At 42.7% G+C, this 18,847-nt stretch overlaps 1 protein-coding gene across 2 annotated transcripts in view; it reads left to right on the plus strand.

Annotated features, from left to right (window-relative positions):
- Positions 1-14,925: 14,925 nt before the first annotated feature.
- Positions 14,926-18,847, plus strand: part of FAM189A2 (family with sequence similarity 189 member A2) — a 74,029-nt gene continuing 70,107 nt past the window's right edge. For both annotated transcript variants that reach the window (XM_043891183.1, XM_043891184.1), the window contains exon 1: positions 14,926-15,458. In XM_043891183.1, the coding sequence (XP_043747118.1) occupies positions 15,048-15,458 (411 nt within the window). In that variant the 5' untranslated portion in view covers positions 14,926-15,047. The remainder of the gene's footprint in view (positions 15,459-18,847) is intronic.

Genomic DNA, 18,847 nt, shown 5'->3' on the forward strand with positions numbered 1-18,847 from the left:
GCTAAATCATGCTTTTTCTGGGGAACGAAGTCTGGGACCTCCAAGTCTGCCATCTTGCTGATGTCGCCCCTTTGATACATGACTCTAATTTCCTAAAGTATCTTCACACTTTCTGTCCAATCCTTCCTCTCCGCTGCTGCAGAACAGCCCCTGATAACTTACATTGTGTTCATTTTGTCTGTCCTTCTTACATGTTTATTAGTCATGTATATATCTATCCTCTTCTGTGAAAATGTCATCTCATGTCTTCCTCTCATTTTCTAATTAGATTGCTTGTCTTTTCAAACTGTTGAGTTTTGAGAATTCCTTGTGTATTATAGATACTTGTCCTCTGTCAGATATACAATTGCAAATTTTCTTCTCACTTTGTAGCTTATCTTCACATCCTCTTAACAACTGTTTTGCAAATATTTTTAATTTTGATAAGGTCCAATTTTCAAATTTTCCTTTTGTACATTGTATGATTGATGTCAGAACTACTAAATTCTTTAGCTAGATCTAGATCCCAAAGATTTTCTATTTTTTTCTGAAAGATTTGTAACTGTAATATTATATTTAAACCTGTGATCCATTTTGGATTAATTTTTGTATAAGGTGTGAGGTTTAGGTCAATGCTTTTTTTTTTTCTTTATTGCTTTTTTCCACCCCCAGGGATTTCTAATTGCTCCATCCCCATTTGTTTAAAGGATCCTTGCTTTTAATTTATTTCTCATTCACAAATGGGAGAAGAGACCAACAAATACAGATTATAATGACACAATTGGGTCTAAGCTGTGGCAGGTGTAGGAACACAGGGATAAAAATGATAACTAGATAAGAGGCAATAATTGCCCAGTGAGTAATTAGCTTAGATTTTATGCTCTTAAAAACTACAGAAAGTAGGGAGACATTTGACCCATGCGTTTAAGGGGGAGAATAATCAGTGGGAAAGAGAATGGAATAAAACATGTGAGTCTTTGTCAGCAGGGGAAGCAGCAAAGTTGGACTGTCTTGCAGTTCTATGGAGTGAGGAAGAGGGTGAGGAGTAAACAGGTAGGTGGGTGTTTGAGGGGACTGTGTGCAGCTGATTAGAACTTGGAAAAGTCACTATTTCCCTCCATGTAGCCTCCCAGACCAGAGCAGTGGCAACACCTTTTGCAAGGCACAGTAACCTCTCCAGGGCATGACCAAACTTGGTGTCTCGCTGGAGAGGAATGCCAGGGCTGCCTCTGACACTCTCCTCACTGCATTTGCCCTCTTCAGCTTCCTTGTGATGTTGGAATGTAACTACTTAAGGACTCAAGAGCCTTCCACAGGAGACAGGAAGGTTTTACATTCCAGGGCTTGGTTCCTTGCCATTTGACCATCTCCAAAATTTTCTGTTATTTTTGGAATGGAAAGACCAAACATGGTATGGTTCTTCAAAAAAGCAAGGTGATTGCTCTTCAACTTGTTTTCAGAAAATAGACACTTTCTATCAATTCCTTGCCATAGAAATGTAAAATTCAAGAAGATGAGGCTGTAAGGAAAACAACTACTTTGACACAGTTAATTCTATGTGTGCACTTTGTTAGTAGTTGTAGTGGAATTTGGAGCAGAACATAACCAAACATTTTGGCACTTAGTGTTTCGCACTTAAGAAATCATTGCCTAACTCAAGGTCAGGAAGATTTACTTCTGCGTTTCCTTTTAGGGATTTTATTGTTTTAGCTCATACACTTAGGCTTATGAGGTAATTTTCATATGCTATGGAAGTTTAATATTCCATACATGATAAGCAGCTTAAATACAAGTTTTATTGTTGCAGAATTCCCCAAAGCTGTTCACTGTTGACAACTTGGTAATATTGACTATAATCCAACTCTTCTTCTGTGAGCTGGATTTTCCTGCTGTATAGCTCTTACCTGAATTTGTCAAGGTCCCTGGGAAAATGCTAAGTTGTTTCAGTCATGTCTGATTCTTTTGTGACCCCAAGGACTGTATGTAGCTCGCCAGACTCATCTGTCCATGAGATTCTTCAGGCAAGAATACTGGAGTGGGTTGCCATTTACCACTCCAGGGGATCTTCCCGACCCAGGAATCAAACCCTCGTCTCTTATGTCTCCTGCATTATCAGGTGGATTCTTTACCACCTGGGAATATTGAATATGGATATTGAATACTGAATATGTTTGTGTTGCCAGGGGCAGAAATCTGAATCAAAGTAGGCAGAAAAGGAGATTTTGTTGGAAAGATATCAGGTCCCTCAGGTAACTGAAGGAAGAGTTGAAGTCCCTGAATGCAGGAAGTTTGAGTATAGCTGGCCCTGAAGAATGGCTAGAACTTGAATGTGGGCAGGACTATTCTCTCTCTTTTCTTCTTCTTAAAATTTTTTTATTGGCGTATAGTTGTTTTCCAATGTGGTGTGAGTTTCTGTTGTAAAGTGAACGTTATATGTATACATGTATACATTCTTTTTTAGATTTCCTTCCCATTTAGATCACCGCAGATCACTGAATAGAGTTCCCTGTGCTAAACAGTATGTTCTCATTAGGATCTGTTTTATACATAATGCTGTATATATGTCAATCCCAATCTCCCAGTTTATTCCACTACCTCCCCCACCTTCTCTTGCTCTCTCCCTTCCTCTCTACCCTTCTCCTTCTTCTCACTCTCACTCTTTCTCTGGGTCTTACTTCCATTTCTCTCTGTCTGTCAGTTCCACTTCCATGCAGGCTGGGTTCTCCACGAAGCCCAAGACAAGACTACAGGCAGCTTGCAAGACCCTGGACTTTAAGCTCACACCAGAGACTCTTCCTGCCACCCCCCATCCCGCCCTTTGAAAAATTCTAGGTAAGATCTCTGATTGGCTACTTGGAGTCATGTGCCCCTCTGGACTGTCAATACGAGCTTTCTGGTAACATTGAGGATGGGTTTCATTTGTAGAAAAGACTCTTCAGAAGTTTACTTTTGATTTAATCAAGTTGTTCTCAATGTATTATAGTTCTAGTTCTTACAGAAATTTTAGTTCTATCTATAATCTTGCAACTGTTAACAATCACTTTTTAAGTGATTCAAATATTGTTTGGTCTGTTTGAAAACTCAGTTAATGAAATGGTTTCAACATTTCAAACATCATTTATCAATCTAATAAATGTGAATTTCTTTTAAACCATAATTGCTTGACCAAACAAACCAGTCTTTCTGAAGACAATTCTTATAAATGCAGTAAATTAGCCTTATAAATAAAGGAAGTCTGAGATTCCAGTTCTGCACATGAACTTGTTGGGATTTCAGCATAATATCGTAAGTCTAATTTAGTTATTCACTTGAATATTTTAAACTGACTTTACAAGGCTATTACTCTAATACATCAAATTCTCTTCAGTATTAGCTAGTGGCTCAGATGGTAAATAATCTGCCTGCAATGCAGGAGACCCAAGTTCAATTCCTAGGTTGGGAATATCTCCTACATATTTAGATAATAGAGAAGAATTACAGTATCTTCAATATTACAAACATATAGGATATCAAATCTTTATAGAGCTCTTTCTAAACACCCAGTGTTAATACCATGGTTTTGGTTCCCTTAAAATTTTTAATGCTTAGTTTTAAATCTTCCCAGAATTAAAACCTGGTACTCACTGAGGAATGGGTTTCCCAGGTGGCGCTAGTGGTAAAGAACCCGCCTGCCAACGCAGGAGACATGAGAGACATGGGTTCAAGCCCTGGGTCAGGAAGATCCTCTGGAGGAGGGCGTGGCAACTCACTCCAGTATTCTTGCCTAGAGAATCCCATGACAGAGGAGCCTGGTGGGCAACAGACCAGAGAGTTGCAAAGAGTCAGACACGACTGAAGTGACAGAACACATATGCACTCACTAAGGAGTACTAATAGAATTCCAGAGAGCTCAGAATATTTAATTCTTAATCATCCAGGGGCAAAAGATGCTCATTCACTAAGGAAACTTTATCTTATTCCAAGATGTGTGCTTTTTTTTTTTTTTTCCACATTTTAACACCTCTGAAATTGGGATGTCTTACAATCAGGCACCTTAATTAGCAGCAGTTGAGCCTGGTGGGCAGCCGTCTATGGGGTCGCACAGAGTCAGACATGACTTAGCAGCAGTCTTTCTCAATGAAACTTAAAATGATGGTGTCTTAAATTAGGTGAGATGCGGTGCCGTCTCAGCTAACTATGATTACTGACAACTAGAAATGAAGGCCGTGTGTGAGGCCTGGAGCTGCAGATGTCCAGAGCATTTCTTCTCACTCACACCACTGTCATGGTGAGGTTGCCTGTTTTATTTTTTAAATTTATTTACTTTTAATTGAAGGATAATTGCTTTACAATATTGTGTTGGTTTCTGCCATACATCAACATGAATCAGCCATAGGTATACATATGTCCCCTCCCTCTTGAACAGTTGGATTTTTTTTTTTTTTTTTTTTTGCTATGACTTCAATACTTAAAGAAGAAATGTGGCTCATATAGACCACTGCTTCCATGGTGGCTCAGATGGTAAAGAATTCACCTGCAGTGCAGGGGGCCCAAGTTTGATCCCGGTTGGAAAGATCCCCCAGAGAAGGGAATGGCAACCCACTCCAGTATTCTTGCCAGGAGAATTGCATGGACAGAGGAGCCTGGAGGACTACAGTCCATGGTGTCGAAAAGAGTGGGGCATGACTGAGCGACTAACACTTTTCACTTTCCTTTAGACCACTAGCTGGATTCAGTTTATCCAAATACTTGGATCTCTGCCTGCTCACAAAATCTAGGAGTACCACCCAGATGATCACTTGATTGGTTTTGCACTTACCTGATTTTTTGTTGTTTTTTTTTTTGCACTTACCTGATTTTTGTGTACAAAAATGTCTTTTTTTTTTCCATCCAGTTCAACACTGATGGGAACCTATGCTATTTAAATAATTTTTAAAATTTAACTTGAAAGGTATTTGAATGTGATAGATTCTTTTCTTCTTTTATGTTCCAGATAGGGTTATCCTACTTTGTCCAGGTATAGGTCATATATTTGAAATCATAATTATTCTTTTCTCCAAACATTTCTCATTGCTTAGCTAGAAAGTAGAGGATGGACATTCTTAACTTTTCTGTAAATTTAATGAAACTGTTTTGAATGTTCTTAATGATGATTGGAGATAGATATAATGTTAAGAAGTTATGCCATTTAAAAATCAGGAATGGATTTTTAAACAACTGGATTGAAATAATTATTCACGTACAGTGTAATTTACCCATTTAAGATGTGCCATTCAGTGGTTTTTAATATGTTCACAGATATGTGCAACCATCACCCTGTCAATTTTAGAACATTTCATCACTTCGAAGAGAAACCTCATACCATTTGGCTTTGTCTCCATTCCCTCCCAACCCTAAGCAATGACTCGTCTACTTTCTTTATAAATTTCCCTTGTCTGGATATTTTATGCAAATGGAATCATATAGTATCTGGGACTTTTTTGTAACTGGCTTCTTTTCTTTTTTTTTTTGTAACTGGCTTCTTTTGCGGGAGAACTAGATGCTGAATTTGACTAAACATCTTTTTAGGAAATATTAGAGGAATATCCTACTTTTTAATTTGGACACTTCATATGGGTTTGTCTGACTTGCAATCACAATGATGAAGTCTTTCTATTGAAATGGACCAACCAGTTGCGGTTCTAAGGGGAGGTGCGGGGAGGACCCCTTCAGATCAGGTGTCTGCCCCAGACCCAATCTCCAGTTGAGGGTGGAGTCAGACAACAACATGGCAGCCCTCACTGGGAATGCATGGTTAAGCAAAGAAAAGTCCCTGGAAATAAGGTGAGACAGAATTGAATATGGCTTCTTTAATTCAGTTCTTTGAGGGTCCTGTCCCATGTTTTTTGAATCATGAGTAACGTTGTCCCCAAAATATCGCTGTGGTATACTGGGAAAGAGACTGAAATAGAAGTCAGAAGGCCTAGGTTTTTGCTTTGATTTTGCAGTTTGACTTTAAGGAAGGCAGTCATATCTCCAAACCTCAAGTTCTTCTTAGAGAGTGAAAATTTAGTACCCAGCATGGCTGTTGGTGTATTTGAAAGATTTACACAAACACGAGACGTATGTGTATTCATTGTCTGTCTTCTCACTCTGACTCTTGGTATCCTGCAAGATTGTACCATAGCCCACTGCTTCCTGGATCTGTTTCGGGTTTAACTCTGGTTAAGTGCAGCATTCATCCTTCCACTTCATGTTGCCACTGGGGTCTCTGTTTATAAGGCCCATGGTCAGTGGTGTCTAGGGTTCCCAGAGGTTTCCCCAGACTGCATCCATCCACCACTTCCAAGAACACTGAAAGCCTTGCACCACTGCCCTTTACTCCCCACCCCCACCTCAGTCCCACTTGAGGTCTCCACTCACCCACTCAATCCCAGCAAAGATGGTTTGCTTGTTAGTTACATTAGTCCCCTCAGAGGTCTGCCATACCCAAGCTCATCCTTAGTCACATTCTAAGCTGCAGAACCTGTGAGTTCAAGAGGGGAACAGCTCCTGCTCTCTGGGGCTAAGTTCTGAGGCTGACATGTAACATAGCCACCAGGAGTGGGACACCTGATATGTGGGTGGCCAGCAGCCTGACACCAGGGCTGTGGGCCCCTGGCTTGTCTTTCAGCTTCATTTACACAGACACAAACACACACACAGATACAAACACACCTTTCTTTGTACTTTCACATTGAGATGATTCATAATCAGAATGTTCTTCTTTAAAGGAGACCAAGGCACTTGGAGAAGAGAGCAATTCTACATGCTGGCATTTAGAATTATATGTCAGAACTGGAAAGAACCATATACAATCCAGTCTAAACACCTCCCTACCCACCCACTATCCCACTCCCCATTAATGGAAAAGACTGAAGCCCATGGAGGTGATGTAATTGTCTAAGATCACACAGCAAGTGAGAGAAAAAATAGATCATTTGTTTATTCAATAAAACTTTATTGATTCATATTTACCAGGCACTGCTCTAGGAGAGAATATAGGCTTATTCCACACAAACTCCCTGGCCTCATGAAGCTTGTATTTGTCATATTGCCATGGAAACAATATACAATGTAATGTCAGATGGTGATAAGTACCATGAAGAAATCTAGAATATGAGGATAGAGAATGAAGGAGGTGGGGAGGTGCCACATTTGATAAGAAAGTCAGGAGTGATTTCTCTAAAAAGTGAATTAAATAGGGGATAAGACATACCTGGGAGAAGAACATTTCAGATAGAACAAAAGCACAAAGGCCCTGGTTTAGTAAAGAGGCCACTAATTTGCCATCCAGAGCTCCTTCATCAAACCACACTGCCTCCGAGTCATCAGGGGTGTCCTAAGAGTCTTCATACCACATAACATGTCCAGGTTTGAGGATTGCTATATAAACCCAGAGTCACCATGCTGCCCAGGATGGAACAGAACTTGTGTCCCCCATGTGTATGACACTGACCCAATACCTCCATGTAGCATAACAGAAACAGCTCTGAGGTGGGAATCAGGAGACTGGTTCTTCTATTGAGTAAGTGATCTAGGGCAAGCCCTCTTGGGGGATCAGATTATTGTTTTTAAAATTTTAATTAAGGTTTAATGTTTAGTTTAAAATGAGTGAGTACGCAGTTTTTTCACATATCCTGACCTTGTTGTTGTGGTGGTGGTGGTTGTTATAATACAGAGATACACACAAATCTTAAATGCACAGCTTGATGAATTTTTATGCATGTATATATCTAAGACTGTATCACTCATATCAAGATGTAGAGCATTCCAGTGTCTCTTAAGTTTCTTTTATTATGTGCCTTCCCCCACACCCCTCCACCTCCAATGCACCACCCCCATCCTCCCACATACTGAGTCTAGATAGGAATCTAGACAAGAAATCAGGCAGTCACAATATGGTGCGAAGTAGAGAGCAAAATGAAGCACCAAGCAGGTTCACTCTACCTGTCCTCTGTGGGGGAGGTGGCCTTGTGGGGATGTCAAGGACCACTTTTTGGAGCAAAGAAGATCCAATCTGTAACCTAGGGATGAGTAGGGGTATCCTGGGAGAATGTGTATATGTAAGTTGGGCATCAAGGAGGTAGGCATAGAACAGTATTTTTGGCAGAGGGAACAGCACATTTAAATGCCCAAAAGTAAAAATGAGCCTGGGATAAAAGACTGATATATGTCAAAATGTTATTGTTGTTATTCAGTCGCTAAGTCATGTCTGACTTTTTGCAACCTCCCTAGACTGTAGTCTGCCAGACTCCTCTGTCCATGGGATTTCCCAGGCCAAGAACACTGGAGTGGGTTGCCATTTCCTTCTCCAGGGGATTTTCTCGACCCAGAGATCTAACTTGCATCTCCTGCATTGGCAGGTGGATTCTTTATTGATGAACCACCAGGGAAGCCCTAAATGTCAAGGTACTTATTTATATCATCAGAACAAGGTGTGCAAGCACACAGTTGAATGCACAGAACTCATATCTGTTATCAAGAGCAGCCCGTCAGATCATAAGAGGTGGGAGAGTGATTTAGTATCACACCGTTTCATGGAGAGCAACTTCTTTTTGTGCTCTGGACTGTTGAAAGACAGATAGAGACTATGAGCAAAAGAGGCTCAAAGGTGAATCATTTTTCTTTTGCTTCTTTCTCTTCCTTTCCAGCCCAGTTCAGCCAAGGAGCTACCTCACAGAGATGGATTAGAAATAATGCACGCAAACCTGGTCATAGCAGAACATGAAGACCAGTAGCTGGTGTTACGAGGAGGCTCAGAGGGAGAACCGCGTTGCTCCTCTTCCTGCATCTTGAGCTCCAGGTTGCTCTGTTCTCAGATCCTGTCCCAGGGACCACCTCTCATGGCAGCAGTCATGCCCTCTTCCTGCAGGGGAGACCCTATTTCTTTCTTCCTGGGTGACTAAGTAGTCTTCAGTAGGTCAGTGGCTGAGATTTTAAATCCATAGAATCTGTGCATTTCCCAAACGTATACACAGGGACATCAACAGATCAGTCCACATGGGCTGCGCTAAACCCGGGCCAAATCCCTCTCAAGCTGTCTCTTCTAGTTTGACAGGCAGGGACACCCATCCTCTGACTGTCTTTGGGGGCCCAAGGTTTTATCTTCTGTAAATAGTTGCTAGAAAGAAGAACATGTGTACATGCATACATGCACATACACACACACATATAGGTATATTGGTCTCTGAGACATAGCTTTTGAGGGCATCTCCAACTTCTGGGGAACTTTTACTAAATATAGTATGTATGGACCCTACCCAAACACACACCTTATAAATCAGTATCTCGGCAACTGGGGGCTTAGAAATTATATATATAGATACACACATATATATAAAATTATTTTTTTCTTATTGAAGTATAATTAACTTATATTAGTTTCAAATGTACAGCAGAGATTCAGTATTTTTATGCATTATGAAATGATCACCATGGTCAGTCGAGTTATCATCTCTCACCATCTGTCATCAGTTCAGTCACTCAGTCATGTCCAACTCTTTGCAACCCCATGAACTGCAGCACCCAGGCCTCCCCGTCCATCACCAACTCCCAGAGTTCACCCAAACCCATGTCCATTGAGTCGGTGATGCCATCCAGCCATCTCATCCTCTGTCGTCCCCTTCTCTTCCTGCCCTCAATCTTTCCCAGCATCAGGGTCTTTTCCATTGAGTCAGCTCTTCGCATCAGGTGGCCAAAGTATTGGAGTTTCAGCTTCAACATCAGTCCTTCCAATGAATATTCAGGACTTATTTCCTTTAGGATGGACTGGTTGGATCTCCTTGCAGTCCAAGGGACTCTCAAGAGTCTTCTCCAACACCACAGTTCAAAAGCATCAATTCTTTGGCGCTCAGCTTTCTTTATAGTCCAACTCTCACATCCATACATGACCACTGGAAAGACCATAGCCTTGACTAGATGGACCTTTGTTGACAAAGTAATGTCTCTGCTTTTCAAAGGCCATAACTTTCCTTCCAAGGAGTAAGCGTCTTATTTCACCATACAAAGTTATTGCAATATTATTGACTCCATTCCCTGTGCTGTATACTATGTCCCTGTGACTTATTTATTTTGTAACTGGGAATGTGTACCTCTTAATCTCCTCACCTATTCAGAGGAGGTTGCTAGAGGGGATGGGGGTTGTGGGATGAGTGGAATAGATGAAGGAGAAGTTGTATATATTTTTAAGCTCCCTTGGTGGTCTGACAAGCACTTCAGACCAAGAGCCCCTTAGTGGAGGGTGAGAACTCTGATCATACCAGGCAAGGACAGCCTCTCTTGTTATCCTCCAGGTTTTTCCTAAACATCTTCTAGTCTTCACATTTGGCATAACTAAAAGATTTGTTCAAGAGATTTCTTCAAAAGTGCTCAAAGGTGAATTACAGCTTTAATGTCTACAGAAACTTGAACCAGGAAGCTCTGAGATTACAAGGTTTCACAACACGCACACACGCGAATATACACATACTCTCTCATAAACACATGCATATAAAACACAGTTTATTACATATATATGTGTAACTTATATCTCCTAGAAAATTATAAGCCATAAATAATTTTTAGAGCAATTGACTTGAATTGTATTTTTTGAGATTTGCATTATAAGAAGTTCTTCAGTATTTAATTTCAAAGAGAAAAGTATGGCCACAGCCCTTCTGTTTAATAGATAAGTCTGTCTTGGGGCCAGTGGCATTAGAAATCCTTAACAACCAACCTGCACCATTATTTCAGAAAAGCAAGAGTACCTGGTTTGCCCAGCTCTGCTCAAGTTGCTTTCTTTTCTTCCATTTTTCCCCCCCTCTCTTTCTCTTAATTAGAAAAAAATTCCACAGCTCTTTCTTTGCAAAGTAAATTTTATAATGCAAGTTGCCACTCAATTTCCTGGACACAGTCCTTGTTCAAAATTGTACCTCAGGGGAAAACATGAGACCATGGTACTTCAGGCCTTAAAGTTTAGAATGAAGCATTTTACCTTTTGTCCTGGGTGTGCTGGGTCTGAAAGTTTAACTATTCCGCACCTTAGTTCCCCTGCTTTTCTTGGTCTCTGCTCTCATGTTGATCACCTGAGAAATCATGGTGATAGAATGGCTGAATTTCCAAATTGCAGGCCTTGGTAGCCCTCAGGCAGTTGAAGCATCACAAATTTGAACCTGAAACAGATGAAGCAATAGAGGCTAGAGAAGTTTGGAGCTGCTCAGGATCACTCTGTGGAGGAGGGACTGGAACCTGGGATGTCTGGCTCCTAATTTGGTCCCCTTCCCAGTAGAACCCAGTGGTTTCAGTCCTTCCTGTGCATAAAAATCACCTGGGCAGCAGTGCCTGGCTGGGGACCCGCAAAACCTCTCCCTCCAACATATTTACATCTAAGTTTGCATTCAAGCCAAATCCCTTCCAACTGTTAAGCTACTTCTAGTCCCCTCCCATATAAAAATGCCCATGTAAACATTCTTGAGTCTGACTACTATCATTGTTATCAATTCATGTTTTTTTTTTTTTAATTTGTTAAAATGCAATTTGCCAGTTCTCTCCAGATTGTCAGGTTCTGTGAGTGTAAAGGAAGCCCATGAACCTGCATTTCAACCTACTTGTCAAGTGGTTCTGTAGTCCATGGACCAAACTTAGCAAAGCTGCTCCAGAGACACCAAATTAAAGGAGGACTTCTGGATTCCACTCTGCCTTCTTCAGAGAAGCCTTTCTCCTCATAAAAGGTAAGTACTGGAGGCAGGCTGCCAGGGAACATGTTTCTCCTAGCACTCTAATTAGCTGACAGGTTGGGGCTTCTGAGAAATGGTGGGAAGCACTGGGGAGTTTGTATAAAGGTGTCCAGTGTAACCTGAGTGAAAGAATTTGAATTCCTAGGCAGAAAAGGCTTTGAGTGTGGGAAGTGGAAAATGAGGTATGTGGAAGGGAGGAGTTGATGTAAATTTCTCCTTGTAATTTGGCTTTGATATTGAGGAAAGCTGGCAGCTGGGTTCCACCCAACAATACACTACAACCACTGTTTCCTTGCATTTTTACGAAATGTTAACGAAATGCCTGGTCACATTTTCCACATGTTTGTCTTTATTTTAATTATTCTTCATATGTCTTAGTAAGGGCTTTATTAAGAGATAATGATAGATTCACCTGTAATATTTATTGAGATACAGTTCCCCCACTTAGTGTTCGATTCATTGGTTTTTAGTATACTCACAAGGTTGTGCAATCATCACAATAGAATTCAAAAGATTTTTTCACTTCAAAAAGTCACCTGACCTTTTAGCTATAAACCCCCATTCAATCTTCTAACCACTCCCCCCATTCCAATTCCTAAGCAATCATTAATCTACTTTCTGTCTCTATGGATTTGTCTGCTGTTGAGATTTCATATGAATGGAATCACATAATATATGATCTTGTGGGACTATCTTCTTTCACTTAGCATGATGTTTTGAAGGTTCGTTCATGTTGTAGCATGAACCAATACTTCACCACTTTATATTGTTGAAAATATCCCATTGTATGGCTCTCCTGCATTTTGTTTATCTATTTATCCATAATACCACATTTCATTTATCCATTCACCCACACTTGGGTTGCTCCTACCTTTTGGGCTATTGTGAATAATGCTATTTGTGTATAAACTTTTATGTGGACATATGTTTTCACTTCTTTTGGGTATATACCGAGGAATGGAATTATTGGGTCAAATGATAATTCTTTAACTTTTGAGGAATTGCCTGACTGTTTTCCAAAATCCTCACTTAATTTTTTTTAAGCCAACATGAAGTCAGTGACTCTGAATCATCCTTTAAGAATTTAGTAACATATAACTCAGCCTGATCAGGTATAACTTAGGACTTACTATAACCAATTGTTTGGGGGGGATGCAAAGAATCAATCTTGCATCAAATGCCCAAGAGTGCTATTTGGCATAATCTTCAAAGTTGGGGCAAAGTTTCATGGATTTGGGTTGATGGAAAAGAATCTTACAGCTATAAATATGGCCAATAACAACAACATAAAAGAAAATTGCTGTGCAACAACTCTTAATTAGCAGCTTAGGAAAAGGTTTAGTGGCCTGAAAAAATACGTGAAGCTATTGGATAAAACTATCTATGGATTTTAGTTACCTTTGCTGTCATCTGTTTCTATATAGGGAAACAGACAAAAAATTAAGGGTAAAGTACGTAGAAAGATTTGAAAATATTTAAATATAAAAAACAGAGCACTGCACAAAGTACAACTCCATGAATTTTCTCAGAATGAGTCTCACCCACGGAACTGGCATCCACACCAAGAAACAGACCATTACCAGCTCTCCTGGAGCTCTCCCTTTCCAGCCATTAAACATCCAAAGGAAAGGAGGATATCTGATTTCTAGCACCAACCTACACAGACCCAAAGAATACATTTTTGACAGTATGTTTCAGGTGTCAGAGACTGACCTGCAGAATAAACTTATTAGCTGACAGAGTTTCTCAAGACTCAATTAGACTTTTTTACATTACACAATGTAGTAGAATGTTAAAAATTGAATACCTTTAAGCTGTGCATAAATTAAAATGTATAATCTGGCACATGAGAAACTTTCAATTTAACATTACCTGCAATTTAAGAGTATGTACTGTAAGATGTTTTAAAGTGCATGAAATCACACACTTCAAACGTTTATTTTAAAAGACAACTCCTTTTTTTCTTTCCAGGATTTGAAGTTTATTTCTAAGAGGAGTTTGTAAAAGAAGTCCTTGAGACTATTAATCACAGGTGCTTTAATAATTCAAAAAGTGTACATGTAAACACACATGCACATTGGCAGTGTATTACATTGTGAGTTGCAGTAAGTAATGAACAAAATAAATACAGCCTTTGTAAGCAGAGCATAAAAACGGATACACGTTTCCTTTGGTTTAGTGGGCAGGAGGATATAAAATACCCTCCCCTTACTTATTACTCACCTAATACTGAGACTGACTTTCTGCAGAGTGACAGTGCTCTGGTTCTTAACCTGGAAAAAATCTATTATAATCATTTTATGTATAAGAAGACTTTCAACACATAAGAATTCCTACCATTAGGAAATAAAATTTTACAAAGGCGAATTATTTAAGTTCTAAATATATTTTATAAATTACCAAAAACAGATTAGAATTTTATGAGGCCGTTTCTTTTAAAGTCTGGGACTCTATGTTCTACCAGATGATGCCGAATACAGCTCAGGAGTCTAGGTGAGACGGCCACAGAGTGTATGTAACCCTTGCCAACGCTCCAGGCCGTTGGTTCTCTTTCTGGATGCCGGGATACTTCCAAGGAAACTTTGGCTTCCTGCCCACTCCTACGCTGGTGCCAGGAAAGCGCCCTTACCCCTGTTTCCCCACCTCCCAACTTCCCCGGCGGAGGGGCTGCAGAGCAGTCAGCGCCGGGAAGCCCCATGCGAACGGTGACTCTGCTCTGCGTCGTCCTTTCCCGAAACCCTGAGGCTTAGACTTTTCCCACCAAGTCACCCACAGCTCTCTTCCTGCCATCCTTCCTCTAGGCGGGGGAAAAGTTTAAAGCCGGGCTCCCTTCGTATGAAAGGTCGCCAGAGTCGCGCTCGGGGCTGGACCGGAAGGGGGCGAGGGTCCCCAGCGCTCCTGCGGCGCTCCTGCCCCCAGCTTGGCGGGCTGTCGGTCCCTCCGCGCCCAGACCGCAGTTCCCTCCTAACCCGAGGGAACCTGTTTTTAAATTGGGGCAGGGCACCTCTCCTGGAGCCCCAGGAGAGAGCGCCGCTTTGGCGGGGCCCCAAAGGGTGCAGGCGCTGCGCGGCGGGACCTCAGGGCGTGCGTGGTGTGGAGGATAGGCTGTGGGAGTGGGGCGCGCCCCGGAGGCCGGAGGCAGGAGGCGGACCCGCCGGCTGGCAGGTGGGTGCGGCCGGCGGGAGCCGGGGCGGCGGCGGTGGCGGCGGCTGAGGCAGCAAGTGGTTGGGCCGTGCGCATTTTCTTCCCGCCCCCTCCGCGTCCGAGCCCGCCCGCGTGCTCAGAGCGCGGCGCCGGCGGCTCCGCTCCGCGCCCTCTCCCCGCTGCCAACGGCCGCTGCTTCCCCGCTTGTCCATGTCCCTGCCCGTGGTGCTCCCGGGCTCCTGCTGCCCGGTGGCCGGGCTCTCCGGCGGGCCGCAGGCCGGGGGCCCGGGCGCCGCGGCCGCCGCCGCCCAGGAGCCGCCGCTGCCCCCACTCCGGCCGCGCTGGCCCCGAGCTGCGCTGCAGCCCCCGGCGCGGCCTCGCTGCGGGGCCGCCGCCGCCGGGGTGCTGGCCGCGCCGCCTGCGCTCTCCTCCCGCCGGGCCGCCGCCGCCGCCGCGGCCGGGGCTCCGGGCTCCGCGCTGCTGCCCGCTCGCCTGCTGTTGTCGCTCGGTCTGCTGCAGCTGATCCTGGGCTGCTGCATGGTGGCACTCAGCTTCGGGGCGCTGTCGCTGAGCAGCTCCCCGCAGGTGAAGAACTCGTGCCCGTTCTGGGCCGGCTCCTCGGTGAGTGCCGCGCGCGCGTCCCGCTCACCGGGGGGAGCAGGGGTCTTCGGCCGGTTCCCTCCACCGCCTCGTGATTGATCGCCCCAGGGCTGCACTTGGGGAGGAGAACCTCTCAGACCGGTTGAAGTTTTTGGGCCGTTGAGGCTGAAAACAAAAAAAGACGTAAAGAGAGTGTGGAGTTCCATGGTGAATTGGGTTGCACCTGGACGGTGTCTATTACATGTAGACTAAAGGGTTTTGTTATTCCTGTCAAACTAGTGGGATAAACTTGATTTCCAGCCCTTGGCGAGATTGGAAGGGTGGGGGTCGGTGGCAAAAAACAAAAAAAGCGGGAAGGAAATGAGTAACTTCTTTCAGCCATCGAGTGTTTACTTCTCGGACAGCGTCCGCACCGGGAGGGCAAGGCTCTCGATCTGTTTTGTTCACCAATTTATCAGCAGAGCCAGGCACACAGTAGGGGTACTTGTGGGATGGGTGAAGTGACAGGTTGGGGCACGTCACTTGTTCTATTCTGCACTGAGGCAAACGTGAACATGAAGTATCTGGTGTAAAGTAACTCCGCTGTGTTTGGGGACGAGTTCAAGAGGTAATAACAGTGTGTGTTACCTCGCTGGGTACTTGGTCGTTAAAGGAGGGCCCTAGGCCCGCACCGGGCTCCTGGAGGCACACAAATCGCTAGGCAGAATTTAATTCTTGAGAACACGAAGCCATCATGTGGATGAGCTTGGAGATGTCTACCTGGCTTAGCGCCTGGCCCTAGGGGACTGGCGCCTCCAACAGAGAAGGCTGATGTGGGGCTAAAGTCTGCTGCCCTCGAGCATCCCTTCCTCTTAAAGATTTCACAGCTTCCAAGGCAGCGAGTGTCTTGAGATTTGTTGGGGATTGAGAAACTTGGAAACAGGTCTTCATGGTGAAGTGATTGTGGAAGATGAATATGTAATGCAAACAGCCTTTCTCTAAATTAAATCTAAAAGCCTGGCAATGCCTATAGTTCTTATTGGGATCTGTAATGAATGTAGGATACCTTAAAAACATTAGGTGGTTCTTGCAAGTCCGCACAAGCCCACTTTCAAGACCAATTTTAAGAATATCGTGGTGGCTGTTGCTCACTCCTGTCCGACGGTTTGCAACCCCATGGACTATAGCCCACCAGGTTCCTGTGTCCTTGGGATTTCCTAAGCAAGAATACTGGAGTGGGTTGCCATTTCCTCCTCCAGGGAATCTTCCCCACCCAGGGATCCAGTCAGGGTCTCCTGCATTCTCCTGCATTTGCAGGTGGATTATTTATCAAGGAGCCACATGGGAACCAAAGAATTTTAAGATTATAGGGAGAACGAATTGAACCCAAAGCAATTGTTTGAAAGAACTGTAAGAACATGAGGTATGTAGAGCCTGGCCTGATGTTTTTATACTTAAACTGATGCCAGTTTGTTCTTTTGAAATATTTTGATGCCGGATGATTTTCTTGTGGTACGGCCTGTGCTATGGTGGGTGGAATTCACAATCTGTGCAACATATAATAAAGAAATCCCCCCTCCTAGCCCTGCCCTTGGGCTCTCCCACAGGCTTCTGGGAGTTCTTTAAAACTTCACGAGGAGGAATATTCTCAATAGGGTAGGTAGGGGTTGGATCTGTCTTGCTCGTTAGTCCACTTGTCAGCCTAAATTCAGCCAAATGATGGGTACATTTAATTTCTCTAAATACCCTGGGCCAGAAGTGACTCTTGCATACATTTTAGGGATTTGCTCTTTGTAAAATCATAATCTCTTGTCTTGTCAAAGATAGCTAGTTTAGGATTATTGAAAACTATTTTTTCTCTCCTAAAATTAAACCCCTAAATCAGTGTACTATTGTGAATTATATCAGAGGTAAATGCATTTTAGATGTCAGTTGAGCCGTGGTTAGATTTGATGAACTAACCATTCCAGTATTCTTGTCTGGAGAATATCATGGACAGAGGAATCTGGTGGGCTACAGTCCATAGGGCTGCAAAGAGTCGGACACTACTGAAGCAACTTAGCACACACGCACACATCAGATGGTAAAGGCTACTAGTTTGGGCCTGCTGGCTGGGCAGGTTCTTGTCCCCAGGACCCAGCAAACCAGAGCAGGGAAAGAATCAGTGATTTGGAATTAAGTCTTTTCTATAGGGTCTTTTTTCCACCCTGTGCTCCCCAACTCTATATGAAACTTGCAGCTGTTATTTTTTGTGGCCTCGTTCTGAGGTTGTCTTCAGAATTTGCGGTGACAATGGAACTGACAGATACTGCATGTCTAGAACAACTGAATAGGATTTGAGAATGGCCTTAACTCTCTTGCTGTTGCAGGACAAGAGTCTCAGCAGTAGCATACCTTTTGAATTTATGTGTGTGAGAGGTGTTTGTTTGTTTTTTTAAACTCTTCTTTATGGAAAAATTTAAATTTATTCAAAAACTGCACAGTGAATTTTCATATACCCCTAACCCAGTTGTTGCACACTGGGCTGTTTTATCTATACCTCTTCCTGGTTCTGTTGCTGGCTCTATGCGTCCTCCTCTTCCCCCTGCACCGGGTGGCTTGTGGGATCTCAGTTGCCCAACCAGAGATTGAACCCAGGACCTTGGTAGGGAAAGTGTGGAGTCCTAACCACTGGACCACCAGGGAGTTCCCTCTGTGTTCTGTTAACTCCAGAAGAATGGGCTTTCCAAGCAGGGTAGAAATTAGTTTCAGCATGCTCTCTAGTCCATTTGTCAGATTCATTTCCCGTGTTATTGTGAAATAAACCTCAGCTATCACATCATTTTATCTGTATTTCAATACATCTGTATTTTTAAAAAGAAAATCTAAATGGACTAGAGAGATAGCTCTAGTAACCAGGAAGTCTTAAGAACCTCACTCCACTTTACTATTTTATTGTGAAAATTTTAAATTTCAACTCACATCCAAAGAATAGTACAATGACCACCCTCCACCAGTGACCCATTACCTAACTTTAGTAGTTATCAACACTTACACGATCACTGTATACTCAGACTCATTCCCCCTTTGTAACACCCACTGAATTATTTTAAGGCAAATCTCCATCATTGTGATTTCAACATTAAATATTTCACAATGTATTTCTAAAAGAAAGAGACTTAATAGTTAACAGGAAGGGGCTTGATAGCACATTGTGACTAATTTAACTACAGCTAAAGTTTTTATGAAAACTTAAAAAAATTATGACTTGAAGGCTGCAGAATTTTTTTTAATGAACACTTTTGTTGAGATATAATTCACAGTCCATTTAAATCTACTTTAATCACCCATTTAAAGTGTGCAATTCAATGACTTTTATTAAATTACAGTTTTGCAGCCACCCCCACTATCAATTTTAGAACGTTTTCATCACTTCCCAAAAGAAACCCTGT

The sequence above is a fragment of the Cervus elaphus genome, chromosome 29, assembly GCF_910594005.1.
Source record: "Cervus elaphus chromosome 29, mCerEla1.1, whole genome shotgun sequence".
Taxonomy (NCBI): Eukaryota; Metazoa; Chordata; class Mammalia; order Artiodactyla; family Cervidae; genus Cervus; species Cervus elaphus.